Source organism: Leptonychotes weddellii, chromosome 16 (genome assembly GCF_054177405.1).
Source record: "Leptonychotes weddellii isolate Sample4059 chromosome 16, ASM5417740v2, whole genome shotgun sequence".
In the NCBI taxonomy this organism is placed as follows: Eukaryota; Metazoa; Chordata; class Mammalia; order Carnivora; family Phocidae; genus Leptonychotes; species Leptonychotes weddellii.
The window spans coordinates 49979948-49999004 of record NC_138384.1 but is presented as its reverse complement, the minus strand read 5'-3'; the positions used below and the strand labels follow the sequence as shown (position 1 = coordinate 49999004).

General features: G+C 41.5%; 2 protein-coding genes across 5 annotated transcripts in view; both read right to left on the bottom strand.

Moving 5' to 3' along the window:
- ZNF274 (zinc finger protein 274) overlaps window positions 1–19057 on the bottom strand; it is a 365529-nt gene that overhangs the window by 300888 nt on the left and 45584 nt on the right. The window lies entirely within an intron of this gene.
- The window catches only part of LOC102737268 (uncharacterized), a 106772-nt gene continuing 87721 nt past the window's right edge, over window positions 7–19057 (bottom strand). For all 4 annotated transcript variants that reach the window (XM_081807722.1, XM_081807723.1, XM_081807725.1 and 1 more), the window contains one exon: window positions 7–3618. In XM_081807722.1, coding sequence (XP_081663848.1) covers window positions 818–3618 — 2801 coding nt within the window. In that variant the 3' untranslated portion in view covers window positions 7–817. The remainder of the gene's footprint in view (window positions 3619–19057) is intronic.

The following is a 19057-nucleotide window of genomic DNA, read 5'->3' as shown; positions in this document are numbered from 1 at the left end:
GTCATCACTGAAACTCCTAAAACACAAAGCATCCAGATCTCAAATGAAAACCAGAAAGCCCTGCAGTTTTTCAGAGGTTGTGGGGCAGCAATGCAAATTTGGTCAAAATTGGCAAGCTATTTTCTGCCATCCTCCTTAAGCACAGACAATTTGAGACTCCTAAAAAGTTCACCCAGCGATGCTTGTTGAGCCCAAATCCATATATAAACTACCCCATAGAGTAAGTAGAAATCTAAGATTAAAGAGGACTTAAAGAGTAAGGCCTTGATAATCACATAAGCCAAAGCAATGTGCGGCAGACATTTACCGTTTCGGACTTGGAAGCTGAAAAAACTCATCACAAGTGTCACATGAGACTAACATGTCCCTGAAAAAGGTAGTCATTCTCTGTAAGCTACCAGCCAAACCCTTATTTCCTGGGTCATCAATGATTCAGGTCCATGCCCAAGGTACTTAAGGAGATGGGGAAACTGACCCTAAGGGCTCAGGTTACGACTAATTTGTTCTAATTCATGAGAGAACAAAGGTCAGCTTCACTGAATACATTGTGGAGGTGACGGATGCGTACTTTGTGGACCTGCCAGGCAGGAGAGTTGTGAAAAGGCTTTGGTCACAAAATCTAGCAGTGAGCTAAATCTAGAAAGCGCCCTGGACAGCTTAGAAAGTGCAACATATTTACACAAGCTTACTACAGTACTGAAACTTCCAAGAGATATCCCACTGTGCATGTTTAGATGTCTGAGATTCAGTTCAGATGGCTCCTCAGAGTTCCCTCCAGTGTTAACAGTGAATAGGAAATTATACATTCCCTGCACACCTAAGGCCTTTCTCTAGTGTGAACTCTTTGATGTTGAGAGAGGGTAGATTTTCGTGTAAAAAACTTCCCACATTCACTACACTCGTAAGGCCTTTCTCCAGTATGACCTCTCCGGTGTTGACTGAATTGGGAACTATCCCTGAAGGATTTTCCACATTCACTGCACTCATAAGGCCTTTCTCCAGTGTGAACTCTCTGATGATAACGTAGTTTGGAGCTAGAGATAAAAGATTTTCCACATTCACCACACCCGAAAGGCCTATCTCCTGCATGAACTCTCTGATGATAACGAAGGGTGGAACTGGAGGTAAATGATTTCCCACATTCACTGCATTCATAAGGCCTTTTACCTGCATGAACTCTCTGATGATAAGAGAGGGTAGCGCTACTGGTAAAAGATTTTCCACATTCACTGCACACATAAGGTCTTTCTCCTGTGTGAACTCTCTGGTGTCGAATCAGTATTGAGCTATTGGTGAAAGATTTCCCACATTCACTGCACTGATAAGGTTTTTCTCCCCTATGAACTCTATGATGATAACCAAGGCCAGAGACAGATGTAAAAGATTTCCCACAAGCACTACACTCATAAGACCGTTCGCTATTATGAATTCTCTGGTGTATTGACAGGGAAGATTTTTGGCTAAACGTTTTCCCACATTCACTGCATTCGTAAGGCCTTTCTCCCGTGTGAGTTCTCCGGTGTTTATTGAATTGTGATCTATCCTTAAAGGATTTCCCACATTCAGTGCACTCATAAGGCCTTTCTCCACTGTGAACTCTGTGATGATAACGAAGGCTGGCACTAAAAGTAAAAGATTTCCCACATTCACTGCATTTGTAAGGCCTTTCTCCTGTGTGAACTCTCTGATGGTAACGAAGAGTGGAACTGGAGGTAAAAGATTTCCCACATTCATTGCATTCATAAGGCCTTTTACCTTCATGAACTCTTTGGTGGTAACAGAGTGTGGAGCTACAGGTAAAAGATTTCCCACATTCACTGCACACATATGGTTTTTCTCCTGTGTGAACTCTCTGGTGTTGAATGAGCGTCCACCTATTGTTAAAAGATTTCCCACATTCACTACACTTGTAAGGCCTTTCTCCTGTGTGAACTCTCTGATGTAAAATGAGGTTATTTCTTCGAATAAAGGATTTCCCACATTCACTACACTCATAAGGCCTTTCTCCAGAATGAACTCTATGATGATAATGGAGGTCAGACCTAGAAATAAAAGATTTCCCACATTCACTGCACTCATAAGGCCTTTCTCCAGTATGAACTCTCTGGTGATAACGGAGAGCAGAACTAGTGGTAAAAGATCTCCCACATTCACTACACTCATAAGGTCTTTCTCCGAGGTGACCTCGATGATGATACTGGAGAGTGGAGCTACAGGTAAAAGATTTCCCACATTTACTGCACACATAAGGCTTTTCTCCTGTGTGAATTCTCCGGTGTCGAATGAGTGTCCACCTATTGTTAAAAGATTTCCCACATTCACTACACTCATAAGGCCTTTCTCCAGTGTGAACTCTGTGGTGGTAACGCAGGCTGGAGCTAAAGGTAAAAGATTTCCCACATTCACTACACTCATAAGGTCTTTCACCTGAGTGAACTCTTAGGTGTATAATGAGGTTATTTCTTCGAGTAAAGGATTTGCCACATTCACTGCACTCGTAAGGCCTTTCTCCAGTGTGAACTCTGTGATGATAACGGAGAGCAGTACGAGTGATGAAAGATTTCCCACATTCACTGCACTCATAAGGCCTTTCTCCAGAATGAACTCTCTGATGATAACGGAGGTCAGACCTAGAGATAAAAGATTTCCCACATTCAGTGCATTCATAAGGCCTTTCTCCTGTATGAGATCTCTGATGATAACTGAGGGCAGAGATAGAGGTAAAAGATTTTGCACAGTCACTACACTTGTAAGGCCTTTCTCCAGTTTGACCTCTACATGGAATCAACACTGAGCTATGGCTAAAAGATTTTGCACATTCACTGCACACATAGCTGTTTTCTCCATTGTGCCATTTCTGGGGATGAATGAGGACAGATTTGTGGCTTAAGGATTTCCCACATTTGCTGCACTTGTATTGCCTGGACCCAGTGTGAGTCTTTCCATGTTGACTGAGGGCTGAGCTCTGCCTAAGGGATTTTCCGCATTCACCAAACTCATGATGTCTTTTTCCAGTATGGAATCTCTGGTGTATAGCAAATGAAGATTTGTACCTGAATGTTTTCCCACATTCATTGCACACAAAACAGTGGTCCTGAACAAGTGTGTGTTTGGGACCAAAGGCTTTCTTGAATTCTCCCCAGGTGTAATGACTTTTTCTGCTTTGTAAAGTTGCCCTGCACTGGGTGATCGTGTGTGGCTTCTCCCCAGTATGTGTGGCCTCTTGCTGTAGATGCCCCAAGCCAGATAGGAAGTCCTTCTCAACCTCTCCACAGGTAAAGGGCTTTCCTGAATCATGGATTCTGCAGCTCTTCACAAAAGAGGCCTTGTCCACAGCGCATCTAAACGGTTTCTCTCCCACGTGCTGCTCCTGCTGCTGAGAGTTTATGTTGAAATAAAATCGTTTCGCACATGCCCCACACCTCATCAGTTTCTGGCTGTTTTCTTTTCCCTGGTGCGCAGCCAAGTGGAAAATGCCTCTCAAGACTGGACCACACATCTCACAGGGGTGGGTCTTCCGGGAAGACTGAGCTGCCTTGGGCGTCGTGGTCTGTGACACACCTATAGAAGTGCTCTGTTCAAAAGATGCCTCCGTATCGTCTGCTCCACAGCAACAACCTGAACGCAAAGAAATGCTGGTGAAATATGTGTTGACTATAGTGAGGGGGTGAGCCCATCACATATATGCATCCATCTCATCTAGGCAGGAGTGTATGACATGCTTTTCCAGACACAGCAGTTGGAATTCAGTTGGAACAGCCACTGTGCATTATTTGACCCCTAAGGTCACAGAATGGTGGAGACCTCACCAGGGGAAGGATACAAAGACAGGATATGAGACAAGAAAAAGAGGCAAGGACTACAACTCATTTCTCTGCCAAGAGTCTTTGGCAGGACCTTTGCTACTGCTGATGTGAGGCTGGGTAAAAGCATGCATGCAAGCCCATTAAAACCCAACTGTAACAGATTAGCTGCTGTTCAGTGTCAAGTTAGGGATGTGTGAACATCTCATGGCCAATGCTGGAGTACAGCAACAGTGAGAGAAATGGGTGAGATGTGGAGTCCAGAGAGGTGGAGATTATCCCTGTGCTGGAAATCATAGTAGAAATGATGAGAGAACTGACAAATTGGCAAAATGTCAAAATGGAACTGAGAAGGTAGAAATGAAGTGTGGCCACTGAAAACAGCATGAAAGTGTGGGTGAATAAAGACAGGTTCACCATGGGGGACCTGGTGTGATCTGAACACTCTCTCCATCCATTGACCAGGACCATGACCCTCTGAGTCCACTCTGTCATGTCTGGAGTCCTGCCCATCCTCTGATACACAAAGGATTCTTCCGTGTAAGCCCTGAGCAACTACATGGGACATGGACGATACAAGTCTTAAGGGAAAAACAGGACAAATGAATAGCCAGCACTATCCCGGGCTATTCAGCACAAAAGACAGCAAGGTGATGTCAGCATAATACAAGAGGAAACCAGCCTTTGTCTTTGGCAGGCTTAAGAGTCAATTAAGATACTACAAGGGCACTTGGGTTAGTTAAGCATCTGCCTTCGGCTCAGGTCATGATCCCAATGTCCTGGGATTGAGCCCCACATCAGGCTCCCTGCTCAGCGGGGAGTGTGCTTCTCCCTCGCCTTCTGCCACTCCCCCTGCTTGTATATACGCTCTCTCTCTCTCAAATAAATAAATAAAATCATTAAAAAAAAAAAAACTACTACAGTGACACAATGGAGCACACAAAAAGGAGAATAACCACACAGGAAGGATTGATGGGGACACTGGCTTAGTGAAGACAGCTGGATATAGGCAGAAAATAAGAAGGGTGGGGCTATGTCAGCCAAAGGACTGATGCCACTCCATTCCCCTACTCTGGAGGGCACCTCAGCAGCCTCTGCTGCAGAGAACATCAACAAGTCCTGCTATAGTGGCAGAACATCACAGATTACCCAGCAGACGTGTCCAAGTGTTTGCAGGCATGGACCCCATATGCCTGCTCTGCAGAAGACCCCGGCAGCTTTTGCACTGAGGTAACCAATAGCTATCACCATGGGGGACCTGCCAGAGAAGAATATACTGAGTGGCCCCCTCCACCAAAAAAGGAGTTATTGCTCCATTCCAGGAGCAGAGCCGCCACTCACACCAACCCTGCATACACCCTGGACCCCAGCCGCGCAACTGCTCCATGGCTATCACCTGAGTGCCCAGGTCTCAGGCACGAGACAAAACATTTTCTGTGGGAGAAAGAGATCAGGAGGTTCCCAGTAGCACTGTCTACTACTTTGGACACACACAGCCTTGGCTATTGAGGACTCCTACAGTCTTTGATGACACTGATCTCAGGAAACAGAGCTGCACAGACACTAAGCCTCTTGACCAAACTGTAGTCAGAACTGCCACACCCCACCAAGCCGGTGCACTCACATCCACACACAGGTAAAGATCTTCCCCACCAAAACCTTTCTGTAAAGTCTGGAAGAAGGGACTAACTACTTCATGAAATGCACAGACAAAAATGCAGGCTAGGGCGCCTGGGTGGCTCAGATGGTTAAGCGACTGCCTTCAGCTCAGGTCATGATCCTGGAGTCCCGGGATCGAGTCCCGCATCGGGCTCCCTGCTCAGCAGGGAGTCTGCTTCTCCCTCTCCCGCTCCCCCTTCTTGTGCGCTCTCTCTCTCAAATAAATAAAATGTAAAAAAAAAAAAAAAAAAAAAAATGCAAGGCCGTAAGAAACACACACACAAAAAAATCAAGGAAACAGGACACCCCCAAAGGAACACAGTAATTGATCAGTCACCCCAAAGAAATGCAGATCTAAGAATTGTCAAAGATTTCAAAATAATTCTTTTAAGGGAGCTCAATGAGCTACAAGAAAACACAGACAATTCAATGAAATAAGGAGAACAATTATAAACAATACAAGCTTTTTCAACAGATAAGAAAATATAAAAAAGGACCAAATAAATTATGGTATACTATACTATACACCTTAAACAAATAAAACACTGTATGTTAATTATACTGGAAAAAAGTTATGGTAAAGAATACGATGAATGAAATGAAAAATGGTGGCGCCTGGGTGGCTCTGTCGTTAAGCATCTGCCTTCTGCTCAGGTCATGGTCCCAGGGTCCTGGGATTGAGCCCCGCATCAGGCTCCCTGCTCTGCGGGAAGCCTGCTTCTCCTTCTGCCACTCCCCCTGCTTGTGTTCCCTCTCTCGCTGTGTTTCTCTCTGTCAAATAAATAAAAAAAATCTTAAAAAAAAAAAAAGAAATGAAAAATGCAGGGGGCGCCTGGGTGGCTCAGTCAGTTAAGCGTCTGACTCTTGATTTCGGCAAAGATCATGATCTCAGGGTTGTGAGATCGAGCCCTGTATCAGGCTCTGCACTCAGCACAGAGTCTGCTTGAGATCCTCTCCCTGCCCCCAACTTGAATGAATGAAAGGGAAGAAAAGGCGAGAAAGGAAAAGGGAAAGGAAAGGGAAGGGAGGGCGCCTGGGTGGCTCAGTCGTTAAGTGTCTGCCTTCGGCTCAGGTCATGATCCCAGGGTCCTGGGATCGAGTCCCACATCGGACTCCCTGCTTGGCAGGAAGCCTGCTTCTCCCTCTCCCACTCCCCCTGCTTGTGTTCTGCTCTCGCTATCTCTCTCTCTGTCAAATAAATTAAAAAAAAAAATCTTAAAAAAAAAAAAAGAAGGGAAGGAAGGAAGGAAAAATGCAATAGAGAGCATCAACAGCCAGCCTGATCAATCAAAATCTGAATCGGAAACTGAAAATACATCTTTTTCTTTTTTTAATAGTGCTCTGCACATTTTAAAAAAAGATTTTATTTCAGAGAGAGAAAGAGAGAGGGAGAAAGCACAAGCAGGGGGAGAGGCAGAGGGAAAGGGAGAAGTAGGCTCCCCACTGAGCAGGGAGCCTGATGCAAGGCTCGATCCCAGAACCCTGGGATCATGACCTGAGCCAAAGGCAGATGATTAACCAACTGAGCCACCTAGGTGCCCCTGAAGATACGTCTTTTGAAATCATTCAGTCAAATTAGAAAAAAGACAACTAAAAAGAGTGAATAAAGAGAGTCTATGTGGATTATAGGACATCATGAAAACAGAATAATATTTGCATTATGGGGGCCCTGAAGAAGACAGGCAGGGACAGGAATCTTACTTAAACAATAATGGATTAAAAAATAATGGATGGGGTTCCTGGGTGGCTCAGTCGTTAAGTGTCTGCCTTTGGCTCTGGTCATGGTCCCAGGGTCCTGGGATCGAGCCCCGCATCAGGCTCCCTGCTCTTCGGGAAGCCTGCTTCTCCCTCCCCCACTCCCCCTGCTTGTGTTCCCTCTCTCACTGTGTCTCTCTGTCAAATAAACAAATAAAATCTTTAAAAAATAAATAATGGATGAAAATTTCCCAAATCTGGGGAAAGACATGGAAATCTGGGTACATGATGCTCATAAGTCCCCAAAAAGATTCAAACCAAAGAGGACTTCACCAACACATTACAGTTGACCCTTCTGAACAACATGGGTTTGAACTGTGCGGATTGATTCATTAGCAGACTTTTTCCAATAAATACACTAAAATACTATAAATGTATTTACTCTTAAGATTTTAACATTTTCTTTTCTCTAGCTTACTTTAATATAAGAATACAGTATATATATAATATACAAAATATGGGTTAATTGACTTTATGTTATTAGTAAGGCTTTGGTGGAGAATAGGCTATTAGTGGCTAAGTTTTGGGGATAGTCAAAAGTTATATACGGTTTTTTGGCTGCATAGGGGTTGGCACCCCTAAACCTCATGTTGTTCAAAGGTCAACTCATGATAAAAGTCAAAATGTAATGACAAAGAGAATTTGAAAGCCCTGAGAAAAATTCATACAGGGGAACTCCCCTCCCCCTCATAAGGATATGAGCAGTTTTCTCAGCTATAACACTGAATACTAAGAGAAAGTGGGATGATGTGTTCTAAATGCTGCAACAAAGAAACTGCAAACCAAAAATACTTTACCAGCAAAGCTGTCCTTCAGAAATGAAGGAGAAAGACTTTCCCAAACAGAAGCTGAGGGAGTTCATCACTACTTGACCTACCCTACAAAAGATGCTAAACACAGTTCTTCAAACTAAAATAAAAGTATGCTAATTAGTAACATGAAAATATAGAACACACTGATAAATGCAATTGTATAGTCATATTCAAAATATAGGAGTCCGTCCTTATCTATTTCACTTTCCATGGTTTCAGTTACCCATGGTCAACTATGGTCCAAAAGCAAATGATCCTCCTTCATTATAACATATTGTCAGAAGGTCAAGAGTAGCCTAATGCTATGTCATAAAGCCTAAGTCATTCACCTCACTTCATCTCATCATTTAGGTATTGTATCATCTCACACCATCACAAGAAGGGTGAGTATGGTATAATAAGATATTTGGAGAGAAACAGAACACATTTACATAACTTTTATTGTACTATTAATATTATTATATTTTATTATTTTTGTTAATCTCTTACTGTATCTAATTTATAAATTAAACTTTATCATAGGTATGTATGTATAAGAGAAAACATACTATGTATAGGGTTCAGTACTATCTGAAGTTTCAGGCATCCACTGGGAGTCCTGGAACATATTCCCCCCTCCGCCCCCCATGCATAACAAGGGACTACTATACTCTAATAGTGTGTTAATCACTCAACACCAGTAAGGAGGACAAAAGACTATTAAAAATAACTATCTACAGGGGCGCCTGGGTGGCTCAGTTGGTTAAGCAACTGCCTTCGGCTCAGGTCATGATCCTGGAGTCCCGGGATCGAGTCCTGCATCGGGCTCCCTGCTCGGCGGGGAGTCTGCTTCTCCCTCTGACCCTCCTCCCTCTCATGCTCTCTGTCTCTCATTCTCTCTGTCTCAAATAAATAAATAAAATCTTAAAAAAAAAAAAAAAACTATCTACAACAATCTGTGAATGGTTACAAAATATAAAAACATGTGGGGTGCCTGGGTGGCTGGGTGGGTTAAGCGTCTGCCTTCTGCTCAGGTCATGATCTCGGGGTCCTGGGATCGAGCTCCCCGTCCGACTCCCTCTGTCGGGCTCCCTGCTCAGTGGGGAGTCTGCTTCTCCCTCTGGCCCTCCCCGCTGCTCATGCTCTCTCTCAAATAAATAAATAAAATCTAAAAAAAAAATGTAAATGGTGACATTAAAAACAAAAAATGTGAAGGAGGTGAGTAAAGGAGTTTTTGTATGCAATTAAAGTTATCAGCTTCAAACAGAATGTTATAAGATGACTTAAAGAAGCCTCATGGTAACCACAAAGCAAAAACCTACAGTAGAAACAAAAGATAAACGAACGAAAGCATAACACCATGGGAAATCCTCAAATCACAAAGGAAGACAGTGAGAGAGGAAGAAAGGTGCTACAAAACACTCAGACAATAATTAACAAGATGGCAAAAGAGATACCATGGCTGAACTCAAAACAAAAGGCTGAAAGTGAAGGAACTGGAAAAGATATTCCACACAAATGGAAACCAAAACAGAATATGGGTAGCTATACTTATAGGTGATACGACAGACTTTAAGTCAACAACTGTCACAAGAGACAAGGTCATTATATAATGATAAAGGAATGAATTCACCAAGAAGACGTAAAAATTGTGAGTATGTATGCATCACACATCAGAGCATATAAGTTTTGTTTTTTTTTTCATGAGAGACAGAGAGAGAGAGAGAGAAGCAGAGGGAGAAGCAGGCTCCCAAGGAGCAGGGAGCCCGATGTGGGACTTGATCCCAGGACCCTGGGATCATGACCTGAGCCGAAGGCAGACGCTTAAACGTCTGAGCCACCCAGACGCCCCAGAGCATATAAGTTAAGTCTTGAGCAAATTCAACTAGATCTGAAGGCAAAAAAGACAGCAATTGAATATTAATATCAATATCCCCCTTTCAACAATGGGTGGATATCCAGACAGAAAATTAGTAAGGATATATCTGAATTGAACATTCTGGTCCAAATGGATCAAACAGACATATATAGAACATTCCATCCACTATAGCAGCATACACATTCTCAAGTGCACACAGAATATTCTCTGGAATAAATCATATGTTATGTCAAACAAGTCTTTTTTTTTTTTTTTTTTTAGATTTTTTATTTATTTATTTGAGAGAGAGAATGAGAGAGAGAGCATGAGAGGGGGGAGGGTCAGAGGGAGAAGCAGACTCCCCGCTGAGCAGGGAGCCCGATGCGGGACTCGATCCCGGGACTCCAGGATCATGACCTGAGCCGAAGGCAGTCGCTCAACCAACTGAGCCACCCAGGCGCCCCAAAGCTTTTATTTATTTATTTATTTATTTGAGAGAGAGAGAGAAACAGCATGAGAGGGGAGAGGGTCAGAGGGAGAAGCAGGCTCCCCACTGAGCCGGGAGCCCGATGTGGGACTCGATCCCAGGACTCTGGGACCATGACCTGAGCCGAAGGCAGTCGCTTAACCAACTGAGCCACCCAGGCGCCCTATGTCAAACAAGTCTTAACAAATTTCAGAAGACTGAAATTCTATCATGTACCTTTTCCTAACATAATGAATAAAACTAGAAATCAGTAACATGAGGAAGGGGTGACTGGCCAGCTTAGTCAGTGGAGCCTGCAACCTGGTCTCGGGGTTGTGAGTTCGACCCCTCATGGGTGTAGAGATTACCTAAAAAAATAGGATTTCTTTTTTTAAAATAAAATCTTTAAAAAAAAAACACACACAAAAGGGGCACCTGAGTGGCTCAGTCGTTAAGCGTCTGCCTTCGGCTCAGGTCATGATCCCGGGATCCTGGGATCAAGCCCCGCATCGGGCTCCCTGCTCCGCGGGAAGCGTGCTTCTCCCTCTCCTGCTCCCCCTGCTTGTGTTCCCTCTCTCGCTGTGTCTCTCTCAGTCAAATAAATAAATAAAATCTTAAAAAAATAAATAAATAAAATAAATAAAAATAAAAATAAAAAAAAACACAAAAAACCATGAGGAAGCTTAATAATTCAAATACGTGGGTATTAAACAACACATGCCTATCCAATCAACTGGCCAAAGGAAAAGTCAAAAGCAAAATAAAAAAATACCTTGAGAAAAACAAAAGTGGAAACAAAACATGGAATGTGAAAAAGCAATTCTAAGAAAAAAGTTTAGAGCACTAAATGCCAGCACTAAAAAAAAAAAAATAATAAAGCTCTCAAACAGCCTAACTTTACACCTTAAGGAACTGGGAAAAAAACAAACTAAGACCAAAGTTAGTGAAACAAAGGAAAAGACAAAGATCAGAACAGAAGTAAAATAAAAACTAGAAATACAATAAAAAGAGCTGCTTTTCTGAAAAGATAAAATTGAAAAACCTTTAGCTGGACTAACTTAGAATAAAGGCAAGACTCAAATAAATTAATTCAGAAATAAAAGAGGAGAAATTACAACTGATAGCAGAGAAACACAAAGGATCATAAAAAAGACTACTATGAACTATTATACACCAACAAATTAGATAACCTAGAATAAATTCCTAGAAACATACGATCTATCAACACTGAATCATTTTTTTTAAAGATTTTTAAAAAATTTATTTATTTGACAGAGAGCAGGAGAGCACAGGCTGGGGAGCGGCAGAGGGAGAGGGAGAAGCAGGCCCCCACACTGAGCAGGGAGCCCGATGTGGGGCTTGATCGCAGGACACTGGGATCATGACCTAAGCTGAAAGCAGACACTTAACCGACTGAGCCACCCAGGCGCCCGCCAACACTGAATCATAATAGAAAATCCAAATAGACAAGGAAATTGAATCAGTAATAAAAATATCCCAACAAAGAAAAGGTCATGACCAGATAGATTCAGTGATGATTTCTATCCACATTTTAAATATTAAACTCTCAAGTTCTTCCAAAAATCTTGGAATTTGAAAATTCCAAGGAACCCCTTGGAATTTTCAAACTCATTTTAGGAGACTAATATTAGGACACCAAAGCCAGGGAAGGACATTAGAAGAAAACAAAATTACAGGCCAACATCCCTAATGAACACAGATGTAAAAAAGCTCAACAAAGTACTAGCAAACCAAATTCAACAGTATATGAAAAGAATCATAAACTGTGATCAAGTGAGATTTATCCCTGGGATACAAGGGTGGTCTCCTCATAAGTAAATCAATAAATGTGCCATATCTTATTAATACAAAGAAGGCAACTCATATGATCATCTGAATAGATGTGGAAAAAGCATTTGGCAAAATTCAGAATCCTTTCACAATAAAAACTCCCCCAAAATTAGGTATAGAAGATATACACCACAATATCACAAAGGCCATATATAAGCCCACAGCTAAGAACACATTAAACAGTGAAAAGGTAAAAACTTTCCCTCTACTATCAGGAACAAGACAAAGATGCCTATGCTCATAACTGCTATTCAAAATAGTACTGGAAGTCCTATCCAGAGCAATCAGACAAGAAATAGAAAGGTCTCCAAATCAGAAAAGAAACAAAACTGTTTGCAGATGACATGGATTTTATATAAAGAAAACCCTAAAAAGTCCACCAAAAAAAGCAAAATGAATAAATAAACTCAGTAAATTTGCAGGATATAAAATCTACATACAAAAATCAGATGTGCCTATTACTAACAATGAAACATCTCAATGAGAAATTAAGAAACCAATCCCATTTGGAAGAGTATTAAAAAATATATAATACTTAGGAATAAATTAGCCAAGGAAATGAAAGATGTGTACAATGAAAACTGTAAGACACCAATGAAAGAAATTGAAGACAAATAAATGGAAAGATATCCCATGTCTGTGGACTGAAAGAATTATTATTAAAATGCTTCTATTATATAGGGGTTCCTGGATGGCTCAGTCGTTGTCTGCCTTCAGCTCGGGTCATGATCCCAGGACCCTGGGACTGAGCTCCGCATTATCGGGCTCCCTGCTCAGCAGGAAGCCTGCTTCTCCCTCTCCCACTCCTCCTGCTTGTATTCCCTCTCTTGCTGTTTCTGTGTCAAATAAATAAATAAAATCTTAAAAAAAAAAAATGCTTCTACTACATAAAGGAACCTAAAATTCAATGCAATATCTACCAAAATTCCAATGACATTTTTACCAGAAACAGAAAAAGAATCCTAAAATTTGCACCACAAATGACCTCAAATAAGCCAAAGAAATCTTGATCATGAATATCCAAAATTAGAGGGACCACACTTTGTGATTTCAAGCTATACTACAAAACACTACGGTACTGGAATAAAAACAGACATCCAGACCCATGAAATATGATAGCCCAGAAATAAACCCCCACATATATAGTTAACTACTCTTTCTTTGACAAGGGTGCCAAGAACACGCATGGGAAAAGGAACGTCTCTTCAGTAAATGGTGCTGGGAAAACTGGATATGCACATGCCAAACAAAATAAAACAAAACAAAACAAATAAAAAAAAAAAAGAAAGAAACTGGGACCCTACCTTATACCACTCAAAAAATTACCTTGAAATGGATTAAAGACTTCAATGTAGACCTGAAAATGTAAAACTTCTTGGGGGGGGGGGGGAACAGAGAAAAAGCTCCTTGACAATGGTTTTAACAATGAGTTTTCAGATAGGAAACAAAAAGCACAGGCAACAAAGGCAAAAATAAAGTCAAGTCAAGCTACATCAAACTAAAAATCTGCAAAGCAAAGGAAACAATCAACAAAATATAAAAGGAGAAAGTATTTGCAAATGCTTTACCTCATAATGGTTAACATCTAAAATATATAAGGTACTCATACAACTCAATAACAAAGAAACAATCAGATTAATATATTGGCAAAGAACCCAAATAGACATTTTATTAAAGAAAATCTACAAATATCCAACAGGTATATTAAAAAATGCTCTTCCCCACTAATCATCAGGAAAATGCAAATCAAAACCACAATGATGTATCACCCACATTTGATAAGATCGTTACCTTCAAAAGGAGCAGAGATAAGTGTTGGGGAGGGTGAAGGTAGAAGGAACCCTTGTACACCGTGGTTGGAATGCTTAGGAAAAAATAAAAGCCAACATCATAGAAACAGAGAGTATAGGCATATTTATTTATTTTCTAGTTTTACGGCATTTTGCTTTATGATGCTTCACAGATACTGTGTTTCTTACAAAGTGAAGGTCTGTGGCAAGGCTGCAACGAGCAAGTCTGTTGGCACCATCTTTCTAACAGCATTTGCTCACTTCATGTCTGTATCAAATTTTGGTAATTGTAGTATTTCAAATGTTTCCAGTATTAGTGTATTCGTTATGGTGATCTGCGATCAGAGCCCTTTGTTACTATTGTAATTGTTCTGGAGCACCACGAACCACACCCATATGACATTTAACATAATCAAAAAATGACAAATGTGTTTCTTCTAACTGTTCCATGACCAGTCATTGCCCTATCTTTCTCTTGGGCCACTCTATTTCCTGAGACACAACAGTATTGAAATTATGCCAATTAATAACTCTACAGTAGCTTCTAGGTGTTCAAGTGAAAAGAAGAGTGACACATCTTTCACTTTAAATCAAAAGCTAGAAATGATTACACTTAGTGAGGAGGTATGTTGAAAACCGAGATAGGCCAAAAGCGAGCTAAGCCTCTTGAGCCCAACAGCTGGCCAAGTGTAGCCAAGTTGTGAATGCAAAAAACCACAAAAAGTCTTTGAAGGAAATTAAAAGTGCTACTCCAGGGGCGCCTGGGTGGCTCAGTCGGTTAAGCGGCCGCCTTCGGCTTGGGTCATGATCCCAGGGTCCTGGAATCGAGCCTCACATCGGGCTCCTTGCTCAGTGGGGAGCCTGCGAGAATTCTCCCCTGCCTGCCATTCCCCCTGCTTGTGCTTGCTCGCTCTCTGTCAAATAAATAAATAAAATCTTAAAAAAGTAAAAATAAAATAAAAGTGCTACTCCAGTGAACACACAAATGGTAAGAAAGCAAATCAGCCTTACTACTGATAGAAAGTTGTAGTGGTCTGCATAGATCAAAGTGGCCCCAAAGTTCCCTTAAGCCAAAACCTAATCCAGAGCAAGGGCCTAACTGTCTCCAATTCTAGGAAGGCTGAGAGAGGTGAGGAATCCACAAAGACAAGTTGAAAGTTAGCAGAGATTGGTTCCTGAGGCTGAAGGAAAGAAGCCATCTCCATACCATCAAAATACAAAGGGCTGATGCAAAAGCTGTAGCTAGTGATCCAGAAGATCTAGCTAAGATCATTCATGAAGGTGACTACACTAAACAACAAATTTTCAATGCAGACAAAACACCCTTCTATTGGAAGATGCCATCTAGCACTTTCCAAGCTAGAGACATCAAGCCTGGCTTCAAAGCACAGGCCAACTCTCTTGTTAGGGGCCAGTGCTCATTTATCATTCTGAAAATCCTAGGACCATTAAGAATTATGCTGAATCTACTCTGCCTGAGCTATAAATGGAAAAACAAAGCCTGGATGACAGCACCCTGTTTATAATACGGTTTACTGACTATTTTAAGCACACTGTTGATACGTACTGCTCAGAAAAAAAGATTTCTTTCAAAATATTACTGCTCATTGACAAAGCACCTGGTCACCCAAGAACTCTGATGGAGATGTACAACATTAATGTTTTCATGCCTGCTAACACAATATCCATTCTGTAGCCCATGTAGCCCAAATAATTTTGACTTTTTTTTTTTAAGATTTATTTATTTGAGAGAGAGAGTATGCACACGCACATGAGCAGGAGGAGTAGACGGAGAGAGAATCTCAAGCAGACTCCCAGGTAAGCTTGGAGCCTGAAGTGGGGCTCGATCTCACAACCCTGAGATCATGACCTGAGCTGAAACCAAGAGTCAGACACAACCAACTGTGCCATTCAGGCCCCCCAATTTTGACTTTCAAGTCTTATTTAAGAAATACAATTTGTTGAGAACAACCTTGTGTCGAGCTCCACACTCAGCAGGGAGTCTACTTAATAAGACCTTCTCCCTATACTCCTGCCACCCCCATACACACATGCACTCTCCCACGCTCTCAAATAAATAAATAAATCCTAAAAAAAAAAAAAAGAAAGAAAGAAAAGAAAGAGAGAAAGAGAAAGAGAGAAAGAAAGAAAGGAAGGAAGGAAGGGAAGGAAAAGGAAGGAAGGAAGGAAGGAAAGGAAGGAAAAGGAAGGAAGGAAGGAAAGGAAGGAAGGAAGGAAGGAAGGAAGGAAGGAAGGAAGGAAGAAATACAACTTGTAAGGCCAGGGCTGCCATAGTGGTTTTTCTGATAGATGTAGGCAAAGGAAATCGAACCCTTCTGGAAAGGATTGAACATTCTAGCTGCCATTCATGGGTGGCAGAGGTCAAAGTATCAAAAAGTGTTTGGAAGTTGATGCCAACCCTCATGGATGACTTTGAAGGGTTTAAGACTTCCGTGGAGAAAGTAACTGCAGATATGATAGAAATGGCAAGAGAATTAGAATTAGAAGTGGAGCCTGGGGGCATCAGATGGCTCAGTTGGTCGAGCATCCGACTCTTGATTTCAGCTCAGGTCATGGTCTCAGGGTCCTGGGATCAAGCCCTCCACTCAGCATGGAGTCTGCTTGTCCCTCTCCCTCTGTTCCTCATCCCGCGCTCTTGCTCACTCTCTCACAAATAAATAAAATTCTTAAAAAAAGAAAAAAAATGGAGCCTGATGATATGACTGAATTATTGCAAGTTCATGATAAAATTTGAATGCATATAAGACTGATGAATCACAGATCTGTATCCCTGAAACAAATAATACATTATATGTTAATTGAATTTAAATTTAAAAAAATTAAAGTAAAAAAATTTTTTTAAATGGATGAGAAGTTGCTTTGTATGGATGAGCAAAGAAAGTTTATTCAGATGGAATCTAAAATTTAAAAACATGTTTTAAAAAACACTGTATTTAATTATACTGGAATTAAATTTTTTTAAAAATTCAAGAAAAAGAGATGGAATCTACTCCTGGTGAAAATGCTGTCAAGATTGTGGAAATGACAACAAAGAATTAAGAATATTGCATAACATGGTTTGCGAGGACTGGCTGTAATTCTCAAAGAAGTTCTACTGTGGGTAAAATGTTATAAAACAGCATCACATGCTACAGAGAAATCACTTATGAAAGAAAGAGTCAATCAACAGAGCAAGCTTCATTGTTGTCTTATTTTAAGAAATCGCCACAGCTGCCCTAACCTTGCAAGGTACCACCCTGACCAGTCAGCAGCTATCAATATCAAGACAAGACCCTTCACCAGCAAAAAAGATACTTGCAGGAATTTCAGGTGATGGTAGCATTTTTCAGCAGTAAAGTATTTTTAAATGTACATTTTTTTTAGCCATAATGCTCTGGGACACTTAGTAGACTACAGTATAAACAGGAGCACCAGGTAGTTCAGTCAGTTAAGAGTCCGACTCTTTTTTCTTTTTAAAGATTTTATTTATTTGACAGAGAGACACAGCGAGAGAGGGAACACAAGCAGGGGGAGTGGGAGAGGGAGAAGCAGGCTTCCCGCGGAGCAGGAAGCCCGATGCGGGGCTCAATCCCAGGACCCTAGGATCGTGACCTGAGCTGAAGGCAGGCACTTAATGACTGAGCCACCCAGGCACCCCAAGAGTCCAACTCTTGATTTCAGCTCAGGTCATGATCTCAGGGTCGTGAGATTGAGCCCCGCATCAGGCTCTGTGCTGAGTGTGAAGCGTGCTTAAGATTCTCCCTCTCTCTCTACCCCTCCCTGCCCACTTGCGCTCTAAAACCAAGCAAAAAAAGACTACAGTGTAATAAACGTAACTTTTATATGTACTGGAATAACAAAAAATTCATTTGACTTGCTTTATTGTGATGTTTGCTGTATTGTGGTGGTTGGGAATCAAACCCAAAATATCTCTGGGGTATGCCTGTAGAATACGAGGAGCCGGGGTGTGAGGGAAATGGGGAGATATTGGTCAAAAAGCACAAATGTTCAGTTATAAGATGAAAAAGTTTGGGTGCCTGGGTGGCTCAGTCGGTTAAGCATCAGCCTTTGGCTCAGGTCATGATCTCACAGTCCTGGGATTGAGCCCCGCATTGGGCTCCCTGCTCAGTGGGGAGTCTCCTTCTCCCTTCCCTGCCCCACCGCTCATGCCCTCTCTCTCATTCACTCTCTGAAATAAATAAAATCTTTAAAAAATAGGAAAAATTAAAAAGATTAAAAAGTTATGAAGATGTAACATACAGCATGGTGACTATAGTTAATAATGATGTTGTATATGTGAAATTTACTGAGTAGATTTGAGCATTTCTACAAAAAAATTAATGTAATTTTATGAGGTGGTAGATATTTAATGAACTTCACTTGTGGAAATTATATTACAATGTATGCATATATCAAATCATCACACTGTGCACTTAATTTTTTTTAGTATATATATTTTTAAAGATCTTTTATATTTATTTGAGAGAGAGCGAGCATAGGGAGGATGAAAGAGGGACAAGCAGATGCCATGCTGATTTCAGCTGCAGCCGGACTCAGGGCTTAATCCCACAACCCTGAGATCATGACCTAGCCGAAACCAAGAGTTGGATGCTCAACTGACTGAGCCACCCAGGCACGCCCTGTGCACTTTTATATAATTTTATATCTCCAGAAAGCTGGGGGAAAAAAAAGAAAATGCACCTAAACTACAAACCTTGCAGGAGTGTGTTGAAAAGTAGCCTATGGTTCAAGTAAGTAGTGACTATGACAATGCATGCAAACCTGGCACAAGCAGGGCGCCTGGGTGGCTCAGTTGGTTGAGCGACTGCCTTCGGCTCAGGTCATGATCCTGGAGTCCCGGGATCGAGTCCCGCATCGGGCTCCCTGCTCGGCAGGGAGTCTGCTTCTCCCTCTGACCCTCCCCCCTCTCATGTGCTTGCTCTCTCTCATTCTCTCTCTCTCTCAAATAAATAAATAAAAATCTTTAAAAAAAAAAATTAAAAAAAAAAAAACAAAAACAAAAAACAAACCTGGCACAAGCAGACATAAGGAAAAGTCAGTTAAAAGAAGAAATCAAGGGCGCC